The 16,875-nt window shown below is 46.2% G+C and overlaps 1 protein-coding gene across 1 annotated transcript in view; it reads right to left on the bottom strand.

The window, feature by feature from the left end:
- Window positions 1–318: 318 nt before the first annotated feature.
- The window catches only part of LOC147747172 (cytosolic carboxypeptidase 6-like), a 1,837,485-nt gene continuing 1,820,928 nt past the window's right edge, over window positions 319–16,875 (bottom strand). Inside the window, exon 4 of the mRNA XM_086925077.1 lies at window positions 319–417. Within this exon, the coding sequence (XP_086781203.1) occupies window positions 319–417 (99 nt within the window). The remainder of the gene's footprint in view (window positions 418–16,875) is intronic.

A 16,875-nucleotide genomic window follows, 5' to 3' on the forward strand; every position in this document is an offset into this window, starting at 1 on the left:
ATCCTGAAAGAAAATGACTCTCTTTAAAGGATTTCCCTTCCCCTTCAACACTCACATACCTTGACCTCATGCCATAACTTCTCCACTAATGAGAAGTGAGCGGTGTGAGCAGCGCACATCGAGGTGTGTCTGTGCCAGGGCACCAAACAGAGCCCAATAGAGACCCGTTCTGAGGCCTCCTTTAAAAAACTGCCGGTGCTCCGCACTGGTGAGACCCTGCCCACTTAAAGCCCTGATTAGAACCATGAAGCTGCTACACTAAAGGTTGACCAGCCTGTCCTTTTAACAGTGGCGCATGCACACATTTTAGCAGATCTCTCACCACTTTGGCCTGCTGGTGGATTTCACCATCGGGGTCATCCCATCTCTGTAAAGGCTTTTAGTTTTGCTGAAGTTGACGATGTTGAAAATGACCCTCTGAAAAGCAAGGAAATGGAAAAAAAAATGTGTCAGTTTCAAATGCAAATGCTCACAGTACAAAAACGGCATCCGACTTGTCTTGAAAAGTATAGAAATGACAGTGTGGCCATCAAAGGAGCCGTTCAACTAACACGGCTATTTGCCTAGTCAAATGGCTGCAGAGCAGCTCCATAATCCAGCCTGCAGCCAGCAAAGAGCCTGCTGATAACATACATCAGATGTACTGAAGCACTTCTACAGATAGGCTTCCATTTGAAGCTATTATTTTGTACTTACCGCGTCCCAGTAATTGCTTGTGTGGAATAGCACTGACAAATAGAGGGAAAGCAAGACTGGCTTCTTAGCGGGATTACATCACAAGAAACTCTTTAGCCAGAAATATCCATCTAGGAGGAGTAGCATTGACCCACGCTGTGCATTAAAAGGTACATCCAGCTCAAGAAACCTGAACATTTTGCAGTTATATTTTCTGCTACGTTTGAAATCATGATTTCTAGTGCTTTGGAAAGTGCTGTCTCCGTAGCAAGAAAAACTTAAAACTTCCTGGAAAAAAAATAGTTTGGCCCATGGGAATTCTTTAACCAATAAATCAACCTCCCCCCCTTCCTCATTCAGGAACAGAGTCTCCCCCCACCCCAACTTCTAATACTTCGAGAAAGTCTGTTCAATTCAGTCTTTTATCCTATCTGGATGCTTTTCTTCTAAATCAGTCTACCATGATGTACGGCTGGGTCGCAATCAGGCAGATGTTCGGTCAAGCTTCGGTATACTAGGCAGACATCTGGGAAGAGCAGATACCACCCACTTCTGCCATGCTGTGCTGCTGCGTGCCCATTGCTGTGGCTGCCCACTCGGGCATCCCCAGAGTAGACCCATGTAGCTGCGTAGCTGCACAGACGATCTAGACCTAACAGCCACTTGGCATGTCATCACCCTTCACAAATTTAAAGAGAACTGAGTAAGTCAGTGCTCTCAGAAAGGTGAGGTGGTGCTTGTTTACGGCTGAGTTAGTAGGCATGAGCACGTTATCGAGTGGATCAAAGTTCCAGCCCCTCCTGTTGTTCCACATCTTTGTTATTCGGTCAATTGTTGGTCTGCTTCAGCCAACACGTGTTTTCAGCATCACTGACTTCATCTTGGCTATTTATAAAGTGGAGGCGTTTAAAATTCCATTTAAATCCATCCATGGTAGGAATTTACCCAATCACAGTCATAGATGTCCTAAGTATCTGTAGAACAAAGAGTGTTTTTATCTAGCTACACTTCCAATTGGATCATTGATGTCGTCCTCGCTAACCCAATCATCTCTGTAGAACAGCATGATCCAATGATTGAGGTACTGAGGACAACATCAGTGATTCAATTGCAAGTGTAGACAAAGCCCTCTACATTTGGACTGAGGCCGGCCTCTTGTGGGTTCGGACCTACTCCAACAGAGGCCAACAGAAGGGTCCAGAGCAGGAACTAGTCAGGTGCGCAGCTGAGCAGTTGCAGCCTTAGGTAAGCCAGCTGACCTTTGAAATCACTTATGGGGTCCTGGGGTCAGGCATGCAGGTCCAGTCTTACTGCAGGTTCTTCAGCCAGCAGAGCATTCCTTCTGATTTCTTTCAAGGCCAGGGGTGATCTGAGGAGAGGTCTGTGGGGTCCACTTTTATGGCCAGTGCCAATCTGTTGGTAGAGGGCAATACTTTGTCCATCCCCTAAACCACCAGTTCTGGTCAGTTTCTTCCCCCCAACTGGGTATAGCACCAGCCTCACTAGAAAGACAAAGTTGAGGCAAGCCTAGATGTGAGCCTCATCTGCCAGCGACAAGGTAGGCATCCTTGGAAGCTCATGAAAGATCTGGACACAACTTTAGGCCATCTGGCTCAAGGAAGAAAAACACCACCCCACACCCAAGCCTTTGTCTGCTGTCTGGTTACAATTCACATCTCACCACATGGGAGCAACCAGGAGTCAGGTGACAGCTGGACACTGGCAGGAAAGTCTTTTCATTTTGAGCAGGAAAATGACAACTTCTTAAAATTGTCAATTTCAAAAGAGTATTCTAAAATGACCATTAAGATTTTAAATTACTATTAAAATGAGTCCTTGCTCCATTTTTCTAGGTGATCCTGTACTCCTGAGGCACAGCCGGGAGCTCTGTTTGAATCTGTATTTTTAAAAACTTGTGTTTGTGTGAAATTGATCTTAATAATTTACGCACTTCTCCCTCACCTGATAGTCTGGTTGGGGCACTTATCCAGAACCTCTAACACCTGTGCAGCCGATCTAAACGCTGCCACGGGGTAGGTAACCGCCATCACCGCCATCAGCGAGTGAGCCTGCTCTCAGGCCACGCCCACTTCATCAGGCCACGCCCACTTGCCAGGCCACGCCCCCTACGACTACTTAAAGCGCCAACGCTTAGCCTTTCCCAGATCCTGTACTCCTGAGGCACAGCCGGGAGCTCTGTTTGAATCTGTATTTTTAAAAACTTGTGTTTGTGTGAAATTGATTTTAATAATTTACGCACTTCTCCCTCACCTGATAGTCTGGTTGGGGCACTTATCCAGACCACGCCCATTCCTTCAGGCCACGCCTCCCTGTATAAAATCATGTGCATCACCAGGACGCGCAGCGGACGGGGGCAGCGGGCGCGCCGTCAGCGCGCCGAAGGCGCGCCAAAGGCAAGCACGTCTGGGCCCGTCTGGGCCTGGACGGTCCCAGGCCCAGACGCTATGCCCATTTCTTCCAAGAAAGGCCATGCCTACACCCGAGACAGGCTCCTGGCCCTGAACACCCTAAAACATCCCGCCTGCAATTACACCCATTTCGGTGATACCCCATTCACCGGTTGCCGTCTCTGCAATCCCCCGGCACAGAATCGGAACCCGGCGGCCTTCAACTAGGCCTACTCAACTGCAGGTCGCTTGTCAAACATGCCCATGAAATAAACCTCCTGATCTTAAACCATGCCATGGATATTCTGTTTCTCACGGAAACATGGCTCACCCCCAACACCAGCCCTGACATTGTCAATGCTCTCCCTCCGGGCTATCAAATCTGCTCTCTGAACAGACCGCGCGGCAGAGGAGGTGGCCTAGCCATAATATTCAAGGACACCCTCACCTGCAGAATCGCGGATGGCAACATCAAAGACTGCGAAAGCTGCCACTTTTCTATCCAAATCTCACCTGTAACATCCCTGTCTGGTCTGCTTGTATATCGCCCCCCCGGCCAACTTGCCGAATTCCCGAGCAAGCTCATCGACCATATCACCCTCGAGTGTACGACCTCCTCTAATTATCTCTTACTAGGGGACCTCAATCTCCATTTTCTGGACCCAGTCGGCACTCAGGCTGTCGATCTGTTACAAGACATCTCCTCTACTGGCCTCTGCCTAAAGAACCCACAGGCCACACACGACAAAGGAGAGCTATTTGATCCCATCTTCACGAACATTCAAGACCTGATCACCCGCGCCCACCTCCCTCTCCCCTGGACCGACCATTTCCTGGTCCCCTTCGAATGGTGCATTAATATTCCTCCACCACAACCTCCCAAAATCAGAACCCTCATCAGACGATGGCACAAACTGGTCCCAGAAGAATGGGCAGCCAAACTTAGAGAAGACATACCCCTCCCTTCTCAAGACACCATTACTGCTGATACTGAATTTAATACATGGGTCACCCAATCTCTGGACTGCCTCCTCCCGAGATCCAGTACCCTTAAACGTACCAAGAGAGTCAACCCTTCCCCTGGTACACCCCTGAATTGAATCTCTTACGAAAGGAATGTAAGAGGAATGAACGTTCATGGAGGAAAGACAAGACAGCGGACAAGAAAGGTATATTTTGTGTCTCCTTAAAAACTTACAAACGGGAGCTCCACAAAACCAAGAGCGCGTTCTACGAAGATAGAATCAAAAAATCCTCCTGCTCGGCTCATGAAACATTTGCCATACTGAAAGAACTCCTCCATGCTCCAGACCCTCCCGCGAAACCTCTGGACCCCAAAGCAGCGGAAAGTAAATGCATCAAACTGGCCACGTTCTTCGACGAGAAAATTCAAAAAATCCTCGCGGCCCTTCCCCCCTTCGACGCCGGCCAAAATCGGACGCAGATCCTTACTACCACACTCATTCTGCCGACGACCCATCTCCCCTTCTCGATACCTTCGGCCCAGTTTCCACGGAAGATGTAGCCGCAACGCTGGCCACAGTCAAAAGTGGCTCCCCCAGTCACCCTGCTCCGCTTCGCTTCCTGAAAAGAGTGTCCAGCACCATTATCCCTCCTCTCACGTCCCTCATCAACACCTCCTTGTCACAGGGAGTAGTCCCTCCCAGCTGGAAAGCGGCGGTGGTCAAAGGTCTCTTGAAGAAACCCTCACTTGACCCTCAGGACCTAGCCAACTACAGACCAATCTCCCTCCTCCCGGGAAACAGTAAAATCACGGAGAAGCTAGTGAATAAAAAACTATCACTATTCCTAGAGAGTAACAACTTACTCAGGAACTCCCAGACAGGTTTCCGCCCAGGCCAGGGCATCGACACCGCCCTCCTGGCGGCAGTGGAGAAGGCCAGAAGCATTCTGGACACAGGAGGATCAGTGGCAGTGATCCTCCTGGACCTCAGTGCGGCCTTCAACACTGTAAACCACCAGACCTTAATCCAACGTCTGGGAGACATTGGAGTCAGAGGCACGGCCTTGAAGTGGCTGACGTCCTTTCTGGATGGTCGCTCCTTTCAGGTCTGGGAGAATGACAGCCACTCCCCAGCAATCCCTCTCCGCTGTGGAGTACCGCAGGGCTCATCTCTTAGCCCTACGTTATTCAACGTTTACATGTCCCCGCTGGAGAAATTGGTCAACCCGTTCAGCGTAACGATCATCAATTACGCCGACGATACCCAGCTGGTGGTGACTCTCTCACACCCTCACCAAGACCCCTCCGACCTTCACAGCTGTCTCACAGAAATCCACAGCTGGATGAACACCTCAGCTCTAAAACTGAATGGGTCCAAGACCGAGATCTTGCTGCTCGGACATAAAGGACCCTCCCTGCCGCCTAACATCTGGCCCGACTGTCTAGGTGACCCCCCTGCACCCAAGGAGGAGGTTAAGAGCTTGGGCGTATGGCTCGAAAAAGATCTGAGCTTCAGAACGCAGGCCAAAAAGACGGCAGGTATATGCTTTGGTCTCCTTAGGGCTTGCAGGAAGGTCTTCCCTCTGCTTCCTGCCACTTCCCGGAAACTATTGATCCAGGGCCTCATCCTGGCGAGGCTAGACTACAGCAATGCAGTCTACCTGGGTGCCCCTGAAGCTACATTCAACACTTTGCAGAGAATACAAAACGCCGCTGCCCGACTACTTACCCACACCCCTGCCAGATCCTCGGCAAAGCCAGCCCTGAAGCTCCTTCACTGGCTCCCAGTCAGAGAAAGGGTTGATTTCAAAGCCCTTTGTCTGGCCCACAAAACCCTCCACAACAAAGGTCCACCCATCCTCAAAGAATTCATCACCCCCTACAAAGCGACAAGAGACCTTCGATCAAGCGGAGAGAACCTCATTACCGTCCCCAGAGTAAAAAAAGCTCGGTCTGGAGGACGCCGCTTTTCGGTTCACACGGCCAAACAGTGGAACAGTCTCCCCCGGAGACTAAGAACCGAACCTAACCTCCTTCAGTTCAGGAAGGCTCTAAAAACCCTTCTTTTTCCGTGATGCTTACCCCCTTCCGCTGCCGTACCCTCCGAAATTCAGGTTCAAGCACTGGGATGCTCAAGGGTTACTACACGCTCTACAAAAACCTTAAATAAATAAATAAATAAATAAATCACAAACTGGATTTAGCACTAATTAAAAGTGAAAGTGTAAACCGGTGTGAAAATGGGAGAGTCAGCCTTCCCACAGTGAAAAACAACTTTGGAGATGGCACACTGCCAGGACATGTAAAACATTAAATATACATGTCCTACCTTTTAAATATCATGCCTCCTGTGCTATGGCCTTTTAAGTCCAACTCTAGGGGTGAGTATTAAGTTACATCTTGGAACAAACAGCAATTTTGCCAAAATGTCAGTTTAAAACTGCACACCCAAACTGCAATGGCAGGCCTGGAGACATCTTTTACAGTGCTACTTTAGTTGATGGCACAATAAGTGCTGCATCCCACTAGTAGTTGCAATTAAATTAGAATACAGTGGTACGATTAGTTCCCATTATGAGGACATTTATTTAAGTTTCTAGAACCCACCAGAACAAATCCATATCCAATTAAATACATGTTTATGTTTGTCATATAGCCAATTTCTATCTGTACCACTCTTTCTTGCCACAACCAAAAATGTTCTCTTCAATTAGGAACTTCCCGCCACATTTCTGTACCACGCATTGTCTTGAGGATTTGCAGCAACTAAAGAATTAGTTGCCCTTTATCCTTCACCTGGTTACCAAACATTGCACCTTCCATTAGCTTCTTAATCTCAATCTGATCTGTAGCACAGTTTTTTTCTCATATAGTTATTGAGGCTACCTCTCTGTTGGATTTCAGTCCTGGGGTCAAGATGTCGCTTGGCAAACACTGATAAGTTACTCACTCACTCACTCACTTATTCTAACAGTCTTTTAATCCAACATTTATAACCACTTACTTTGGGTTAACACTGACAAGCTTTTCACTCACATATATCAATATGTTAATTCCACATTTATATCCACTTACTGACCAAAGTATAGTTCATGATTTTTTTGCAGCTTCTCTGGACTAATTGATAATATTTAAGTGACATCAGAATGAAAAATATGTAATTGGAATAAGCTTACTCTGATTTCAGTAGCATAATATTACTTATGGTATGTGATTCAGCACACCAATCATATTCTACTTTTTAAAAAGGAGATTGCAACTCTTTCCTTTTTTCTTGCTCAGTATACTTCTATGAGCCGTGTTATGAAGGGAAGTTGCATGTTCCCTATACATGGGTATTCTGGGACTGTCTTTATAATGTACTGTACTCAAGATAAACACCCCATGCAAGAAGCTAAAGTGGTGTTAATAAGCTTCTCCTCTTGAGGTTGCATGGACAGCGGAACTCCCACTTCAATGTATGCAAGGTCCCTCCAGTGCTGCCCGGTGAGAGGCAGGGGAAGAAACATTTGGAGTCAGGGAAGAAGCATTTGGAGTCTGAGGCCACTTTTCTTCGAGAAGGCGAGGCTATCACTCTTTGTCTGCCTCAGATGCTGCTTGGAAATACAGTAGTCCTTCATATCCAAGAAATATTAATTCTGGAAGAAGGTTTCCTAGAACAAAATGGTTAATCAATGGAACGTGCCGAAAACGTCCTCCCCTAAAGACCCTTGTTATCAGAGTATCCAGAAAGGATTCAGTGAAGCTGATTATCTGTGTAGTTACTCATTGTAATAATTCTCAATTTATTGAGATGGTTAAAGAACAGAACATACTTAGGTTGGTTTCTAAATCTCTTAACTGTCCTCCAATGAAGTTGTGCAGCCTAGTGCAGTCTTTGGCTGGTTTGGTGGATTTACGGAAGGTGTAACTCAATTCTGCATAGCTGCCATCTTTTTTACCTCCTATGAATTTATGTTTTGCATTTTACAAACAAGCTCCCAAAGCAAGGGCATGTTTGTGAAACACAACAAACCCATGGCCCTGGTCTGCAGGCAGTTTTTTATTGTATGTGAAGGCCATATATTGTTTTCCTCCACCAAGAAGAGCCACACCTTTTGTAACAGTCCCTGGCAGGGAGATCCACTGATGGTGGGCTCACCCTAAGTAGGACAGGGCAACTAACAGAGGTACTGTGTAGGACGGGCCATCAGTTCAAAGGTTTCTGCTGACTGTGATGGCCGAGGCTGGAGCAGCATCATCCATGCAGTTCTCCAACCTTTAAATAGGGTAGGGAAACTATGAGGTTGGCAATCAAGGTCCCAGCAGGCAAAAAGCCACCACACTATGCAAGTCAGTATCAGCAAGCCATGTAACAAATATAAAATAAAAAAACAGTGCAGAAGTGAATAGGCTTTTTGCCAATTTAATTTCAAAGTTAGAAAGTCAAAAACTTAGAGACTTTAGGCTGAAAATGTTAAGGAGTTATGGGCCAGATGTAGGTAAATCACATTTACCGATTTTGAAATACCGAATATTACAGAATTTTACCGATTCGGTATTTCAAAATCGGTAAATGGGATGTAGGTACCAACATCTGAATTTGTTACCGATTCCTTAAAAATTCGGTATTTACCGATTCGGTAAATACCGAATCTGTATTTGCTATTGAATCCTATGGGCCTTGAAGCCCATAGGATTCAATTCAAATACCGATTCGGTATTTACCGAATCGGTAAATACCGAATTTGTCAAGGGTGCAGGGGGTGTCACTTTGACACCCTTTAGCACCCCCAAAACGGGCATGTGTGCAATGTGGCACACAGACATGCCCTAAGGGCATGTCTGTCTGTCACATGGCACATGTGTACATGCACAGATGTGCATGAACACAGGAATCGGTATTTTACCATGGATTTGTATTCCATGGTAAAATACCGATTCTGAAAGCCATGTGCCAATGGAAATTTGGCTACCCACATTTCTATCTTGCATTTTCGGTAAAATTACCGAATCGGTACAATTACCGAATCGGTACAATTACCGAATCGGTACAATTACCGAATCGGTAAAATTACCGAATCGGTAAAATTACCGAAAATGCAACATTTAAGGGCCCCTACATGTCAATGGCCATTTACCGGTCGGAATTCGGCCGTTACCGATCGGTAAAGGCTATTTTCGGCCACCTACATCTGGCCCTATATGAACAAGGCTATCACAAATCCATATCTGTCTTTTGAGCTTGGCCCATTCTTCTGTAGGGTTCATATTGCCAGGTAGATTTATTTTTGGCAAGTCAAATATCCAGTACTTTCCTCCCACCATTGTCCAATATCCTGTGGGTTTCTAGACCTGTCATGCACACCAATTGATATTTCAACAGTGTTGAAATCCTGGACTGTCTGCTCAAAGTTTTCTTACCCGTCTTAATTGTCGTTGTTGGCGCTGTGTAGCACTGAGAAATCCAGATTCACTCCTCTCACAAGGATTGTAATACCTCCAGATTCTTACCTTGATCGAGAAGAGAGTAACCTACAAGCTATTCGTCCACTCCTACAAATCCCTCCACAACATCGGACCCAAATACCTCAACGAAAGAGTCTCCTTCCACGTACCCAAAAGAAACCTCCGCTCCGCCGACCTTCCCCCTGGCAGAGACCCCACGCATCCGTAGATCCAGGGCAGGTGGAAGAGCCTTCTCCTACATCGCAGCGAAGACTTGGAATGAGCTCCCAATCAACATCAGACACTCCCCCCTCTCTGCACACCTTCAGGAAGAGCCTCAAGACCTGGCTCTTCGACTGACACAGAGCTGCGCCCCCCAGCGCCTTGAAACCCTCACAGGTGAGTAGCGTGCTCTAAAAAACAAACCTGATTGATTGATTGATTGATTGATTGATTGATCCCGTTTCTGGAATTCCATTGCAGCTTCCGCATCAGAGATTCTGGGCTCACTGCCTTTGAGTACAGAACAGTACAGGTCATAATGAATGCCGGCATAAGCCCAATGTTCCAGGGCATGGTCAGCTAATTTCAGTACTATCCTGTACTGAAAGGAGCGCTGATGAAGCAATACTTTTTTATAGGCGCATAAATGATCTACTTCATGAGAGAAGTGATGTTTCTAGATATTGTGTCAGACCCGGAGGTACTGAAGTTTTTTGTTATTTACTTTTTGAAAAGCCTATAAAAGCTATGACTTAATGGGATAACGTGTATTGTATGATAGGCTTCAAAATGTGTGCTTTGAACACAGTAGCATGTTTTTGATATGTAAAAAGATCTAACTACTCATGTCTGAATATCATGCTTACATAATTTTTGATGCTCAACGATATCCCTAGGTAACAATAAAATCTATTCTCCTTTATTTGATTTTACAATCATTATCAAATAAGTGAAAGACCCATCTACATATTACTACCAATAGAAATATGTTGCGACAGTCTAGAAATACACAAAGCAGTATTTCTTGCCAAACAAAAAAGTAGAAAGTACTCTCCACGGAGTAACAAAGAGTGAGACAAGGTAGACAAAAAAGAGAAAAAGAGAAAAGAGAAAAAAAATAAAAACAACAAAAAACAGGTAAAAATAAAAGCAGCTGTGTATTTAAAATGATACAAAGCACATTACATGATAACAAACTGAATTAAAGCATTTGTATGGCACGCTACCTTCCTGGGCTTTTTCGCTGCAGACATTTACTTTTGGTGGGAAATCGTATTTGTGCACGCAAAATTAATGTAACCACTGAATTTTGAGATATGCTACATTTTTGACAATTCTGGAAAGTTTCAATTATGCAATTTTGCAGTCTTTTGCATATAGAGGCTTGTTTGTACAAAACATGACTCGCTGAGACACATTTTCAGATCTGCTGCCAGAATCTCGCCAGACAGTTTTACTCAAAGTACACGTGCACATAAAAATAAAAAAAAGTCATGTGAAATACTCGCAACCACATTTTTCTATAAAAGCATAAGTTCGAAAACCTTTATGTGATTTTGGAAAATGTCATGAGAAAAATTAAGAATTTTGCACAGCCCTACTGACATCCACAGTACAGAACAATCTTTGGTTTAACCTTCACCTCACGCGACTGAACTGCACTATAAGGAAGTTATTCATAATAACTGTAGAAGGAGAAGCAATAAATAGCTTTCCTTCCTAATGCAAAGAAATCTCTCTAGAATTCTGTTTTATTGCAACATTAGTAGCCTTAAAGTTTCTAGGGGAGGAAATTAATCCACATTAAATTAGTATATTGCCAAAGGCATCTGGGTTGGACCAGCAACTCACTATATATGATAATGGTCCCATAGTCTGACATTCATCATGACGATGTAGATGAAAGAAGTCAAGGCTTACTTACTCCATATGCAGGATTGTTAAATTGAGTATATTATGCAACTGTTAGTTAGATTTACCCCCTTCGCCGTGGGGGTAATTCCCCCGAGGTGTGGGGGGTGGGGCCGCGCACGGTGCTCATGACGAGCCCAGCTGGTCATGAGGCACAGTGGAGCTGTGCTCATGGAATATATGATTATACCACGATTTCAGTTACCACGCATGGCTTTACCACGCGAATTTTACCTCGCAAGTGGCTTTACCACGCTGGTATTTACAACGTAGCATTTTACTACGAGTAGAAACGTCTTACCTGCACGTCTTTCTCCACGAGCCCGTACTTCCATCCTCCTTTGAAACAAGCGTCAAAACACGTATACCAAAATAAAAAAAGGACTGCTTTTTTGACGTACACGGCACGTCTTTGGGGGAGGCTCTTTCCTCTTTCTTTTAAATTTATGTTCGTTTTTTTGTTAAAGTAACCTGCTTGTTATTTTTTGGGGGGGAGACCCCCCCCCAGCCCCCCTCCGAGCCCCCCCCCCTCCCTCTGCCCCCTCATGCCCACGCAGATCGACTTGAAGGAATACCACGTCTCCCCCCTAGCCCGTGGTAAAGACGTCATGGAAGGTACCCTGCGTGGAAGGCACCCTGCGTGGTAAGTGTCACGTGGTAAACGTGAGTAGTGGTAATGCCTTCGTGGTAAATGATGTTTCCCGTGCTCATGAAGAGCTGGACTTGTCATGATTCCGCCCACTCCTGTAGAACGTCCGCACAGGCGTGGAATTCGCCGCGCGAGGGAGTGGCGCGGCCGTTATGGACAGCTCCGCTGTGCCTCATGACGAGCTGGGCTCGTCATAAGCAGGCAAGGGATTTTAAAGAGTGTATTGAAGGCGAGTGCGTCGCTAACCTTGCCTACGGTCATACCACCCTGAGCACTCCTGATCCCGTCCTCCACCTTGCAGGATCAGCTCTTGGCCTCGATCACTCGCCTCACGTGCATACACCTTCCATCACTCTTAATATCAAGCAACATGACAATGCAAATGATGTGTTCCGCGGGGACCACAGAGCTGATTGTGCTTCCTAGCTCCATCTTGGAGGGGCTTCACTTCAGCTGTGATTCGTTCTCCCAGTGCGCCGCTCAATCAGCTGTTGCATAATAGAGATAATCAGAGGCACGCCGCAATTAAAGCAGTGAATAACAAGCCAACAGGCAAGGCCCCGAAATCACCTTGGATGGAAGACCTCGGTGATTGCGAGGCTGCAAAGCATCCAGCATGGAAGATTCCCCCGTTGCAAATGGCAACTTCAATTGATTATCGCCTAATGAAAGAGAAGCCTTCACAATCACATAAACAGATCGGTTCAGGCGCTGGGAAAAAAAACAGTGTCAAGATGTAGCAACCCCCGCGCGCGCAGCGGGGAGGGGCGCAGCCCGCGCCGCGCTCTGATGCTTAATGCTGGGGGATGCGCGCGCGCTCTTGAAAAGATGGGAGACCATGGCGGCATAATGAGAGGGCTGATGAATACGAGAAGCTTGCACGAGGACGGGTAACGCGCCTTTCTCCTTAAAGGAACCTTCCCCGGCGCAATCGAGGCTTGGCACAAAGTAGATGGTTTAGCTCCAGGAAGTCTGCATAGATGCTTAACTGAAGCGCACACGCGTTTTAATGTTATAATGTTTATTGTACGGAAGGAATCATTTATTATAACTCAATTCGCATAGTTTCTAAGCTCCTTTTCACCCTTACTTTGAAAAGAGTTATTATTCAAAAAGCCTGGTGGTCACAGTCGTTCAAGTGCTTCGCACGAGGCTTCCTTTACACAGTATGGAATTGGAAAGCTGCAAGCTTCATACCCAACGCAATGCTCCTCCTTTCATCTCGGCTCTCCCCTCCCCCTCGCACCTTGGAAAGTGTTCTCCTCTTGATTATCTGTTTTGTTCAGCATTGTTAATACATTTGTCTTCTTAGGTGGTTTACTTTTATCAGTCTAATACTCTTCATGTGACTTACACAACTTTTCAGTTTTATTGTCTAATTCTTGTGGAATTGCAACCATTACTGGATTATCTGCGGCACATTTGATTCCATCGATAATTATGTCGTAAATTTCAACATGTGTCTTGCTTTACGTGATGTTTTGTTTGCAGGCATGAATAAAACATAGGTTAAAGAACAGCGCGTGCATGGCATGGATTCTTGCAAAAGTGATGGTTAAGAGGTATGGCCGGTTGCCTCTGCGCGAGCAGATAACATGAAAAACTGAGGAATCATGAACACTTTCACTGAGCTGAATAAACACCCGGCTAGAAGGGAGATGCCCAGAAACTCTTGCTATTTTAAGGAGACTCCTTACATGATGGAGGAGACAGACAAAGAAAAAACAGAGAGGGGATAGAGAAACAGGAAAAGAACTTAAAATGGATATTCAGAGAGAGAGAAACAAAGTGCAAGAGAATGTGTGTGCTATACATGCAGTGTGCTTCATAATGTGGTGTGGGTGAGTTGTCAATATAACCTATGGGAAATGGATTCTCTTCATTGCATGGTATATCTTCGGAAAAGATTATCCATATAGGGATGAATGTGTTCTTTGTTATTCCTTCGAGTGCTTCAAAACACCGGAAGAGACATGTCACTGGATTTAACAGTCTCATCCTGAGGCACACCTTCTGCGGGAAGAACACATACAGAATAAGGTGCAGAAGTGAGAAACAATTTGCAGGTCTAAGGAAGGAAAGTTTGTGACAGTCAAATGACACTCCAGGGAAAGTATTATGTATTTCAGGACTCAACCAGATACATGAAGATTTACTTAGAGACACTTAGATGTAAATAGGACCTTTTTGGACCTAATATCGCCCTTTCTTGTCATCTCTACCTGCTGCCCGACAATGCCTTTTGGCATCTATTTGCACTGGGAACCTGTCTCTCTGTCTCTTTCTCCCAGTCTCTCTCGCTTTATCTTTTTCTGTCATCCACAAAACACAATGGCAGGTAAAGAAAAATGTGCAACTAGGCTGTGTCAAAGCAGTTGTCGGACGTTACAACGCATGCCATTACCTCGCATGCAGTTGCAATGCAAATCTTTACCCCGACTTGCTGTCGGGATGCGTCGGAAGTTGGAATAGTTCAATTTACTATTCCAACTCCAGTGTGTGCAATAGTAGGGAAGGTGTTGGAGTTATGTCCAACACCTTCTGCCCCCGCTACACACCTTTCGGGTTGCAACAGCATGCGGGTAATGGCATACGTTGTAACGCTTGCAGTGCAACGGCTGTTTCCGTGGAAAAAGCAAGAGTAAGAGTGTGTGCTGTTACATATTTTTTGTTTGTGACATACCTATAATTCTTGGTAAACTATAAACACCATATGACATACTTATAGTCACAACTGTGAAGATCACAACTTTGATAACCATGTTGTAGCAAGCACCATAAGATTTCTTGAGATACTCTTGAGGAAAAGTTAAGCAAGGTATGTACCCGTCTCTAAAGTTACCAGTGTGAGCTGGTTTCAGAGTCACTTGCTAGAGAAAGCCAAGCAAAGTACGTGCCTGCATGCAAAATACACACAAGATTTTGATAATCAAATAACACTCACACAAGAAAAAACATGAGTAGGTAGACACAAGAAAACCAGGAATCTCCACCTGCTATGAGTCATGCCATATACAAGATATACAAGGAAATCTCTTCATGTAAGTCGTCCACTGTGCTGACTGATATCTCAGAGGAATCGTGCAAACCGCATTGAGGACTTCATTTTGGAGAAAGTGGCCGTGATATATTCCTCTTTTGCGGGAGGAGAAAAAAGGGGATCAGAATTTATGGAGGCCAAGGGGGTAGATGGAGGAACACATAGGCTGGAGATTTTTGTCACCCCACCCCCAGAGGCACTGCGGCAGATCTGCAGCTCAATCAAGTCAGGGTCTCCCAGGGACCCCGCCTAGCCGAAACTGCTCATAGAGAGCATCGACGTCCTTGAACCCTATATTAGGCATGTTTTGGATATATCATTCAGGACTCACACGGTGCCGGAAGGATGGAAGCAGGCGGTGGTACTCCCTCTCCAGAAGAAACCTTATGTTAGTTGGGATAAGTTGGATAATCTCCGTCCCATTTCGCTCCTACTCTACCTGGCAAAAATGGCAAAGAAGGCCGCTAATTCCCAGTTGATGGCCTATTTGGAGGAAGCCCATCTACTCCACCCGACTCAGTTTGGGTTTCGCTCACACCACTCAACAAAGTCAGCATTGCTGATGGCTGTAGAGACCATCAGACAAGGGGTGGATGAAAGACAGACTATGGCCCTTATCCTTCTGGATCTGAGCTCAGCTTTCGACACTGTAGCACATTTCACCTTGCTGCAGTGTCTGAATAAGGGCAGGGTCTCAGGGGCGGCGCTGAAGTGGATCCAATCCTTTCTGTCCAATCAGGGTTTTCAGGTTAGACAGGGTGACTATTACTCTAAAGGGATTAACCTGGATCAGGGGGTGCTGCAGGGTTCGGCCCTGAGCCCGACTTTATTTAATCTGTATATCTCCCCTGTGGCTAGCATAGTGGAGGGTTACGGTATGCAAATTGTGTTGTATGCGGACGATACACAGCTGGTAATCTCCCTGTCGCGGGCACCCGACCTTGCAGTGTCCAACTTCAGTGCTTGCATGCAGGAGCTTGCCTCCTGGATGTCTATCAACTGCCTGAAGTTGAATGGCAGCAAGACTGAGGTGCTCGTGGTGGGGGGAGGCTCGTCTGTGAGGTCCTCGGCATAGTGGCTGTCCTGCCTAGGAATGACTCCCGCACCCTGTCAGCAGGCTAAAAACCTAGGGGTGTGGATTCATTTGGACCTTACTTTTGCACCACAGATAGGTCGAGTGGTTGGGGTGTGCTTTGGCATCCTTAAAAGTTTGCGGAAGATCTTGGACCTCCGTCCTACTGAGGCCAGGCGGACGCTGGTGCACGCCCTTGTTACCTCGCGACTGGACTATGGCAACCTTTTATATTTAGGTGCCACGGTTAGGAGTTTGGATCATCTGCAGGTGCTACAGAATGCCGCGGCCCGGTTGATCTTGAGGCTTCCCAGAAGAGCTGCCTAAAAGGCCGCCTTGGAAGCTCTCCACTGGCTTCCAGTTAGGAAAAGGATTATGTTCAAGGCTCTCTGCACATGTCACCGCATTATTGGGGGCAAGGCACCTAGGCCCCTACAGAGCCTTGTTGCACTATATATAGGCCTATGCGGTCGCTCAGATCCTCCGGAACTGGCCTGTTAACGATTCCTAAAATCAACAAGGCCCGCATGTGGGGTAGATCCTTCAGGCTCCTAGCTTCTAGGAGCTGGAATAATCTCCCGCTGGAGCTTCGTCTGGAACCCTCAGAGGCCAGGTTCAGAGCTAATCTTAAAACGTTTCTGTTCCTACAATAATTCTGTACCTGAGCATAGGGAGGGTACCTGTCGCTGACATTCACCATAGCGCGGGGACACGCCGGTGTGCGTA

This window comes from Lissotriton vulgaris, chromosome 1_1, assembly GCF_964263255.1.
Source record: "Lissotriton vulgaris chromosome 1_1, aLisVul1.2, whole genome shotgun sequence".
In the NCBI taxonomy this organism is placed as follows: domain Eukaryota; kingdom Metazoa; phylum Chordata; class Amphibia; order Caudata; family Salamandridae; genus Lissotriton; species Lissotriton vulgaris.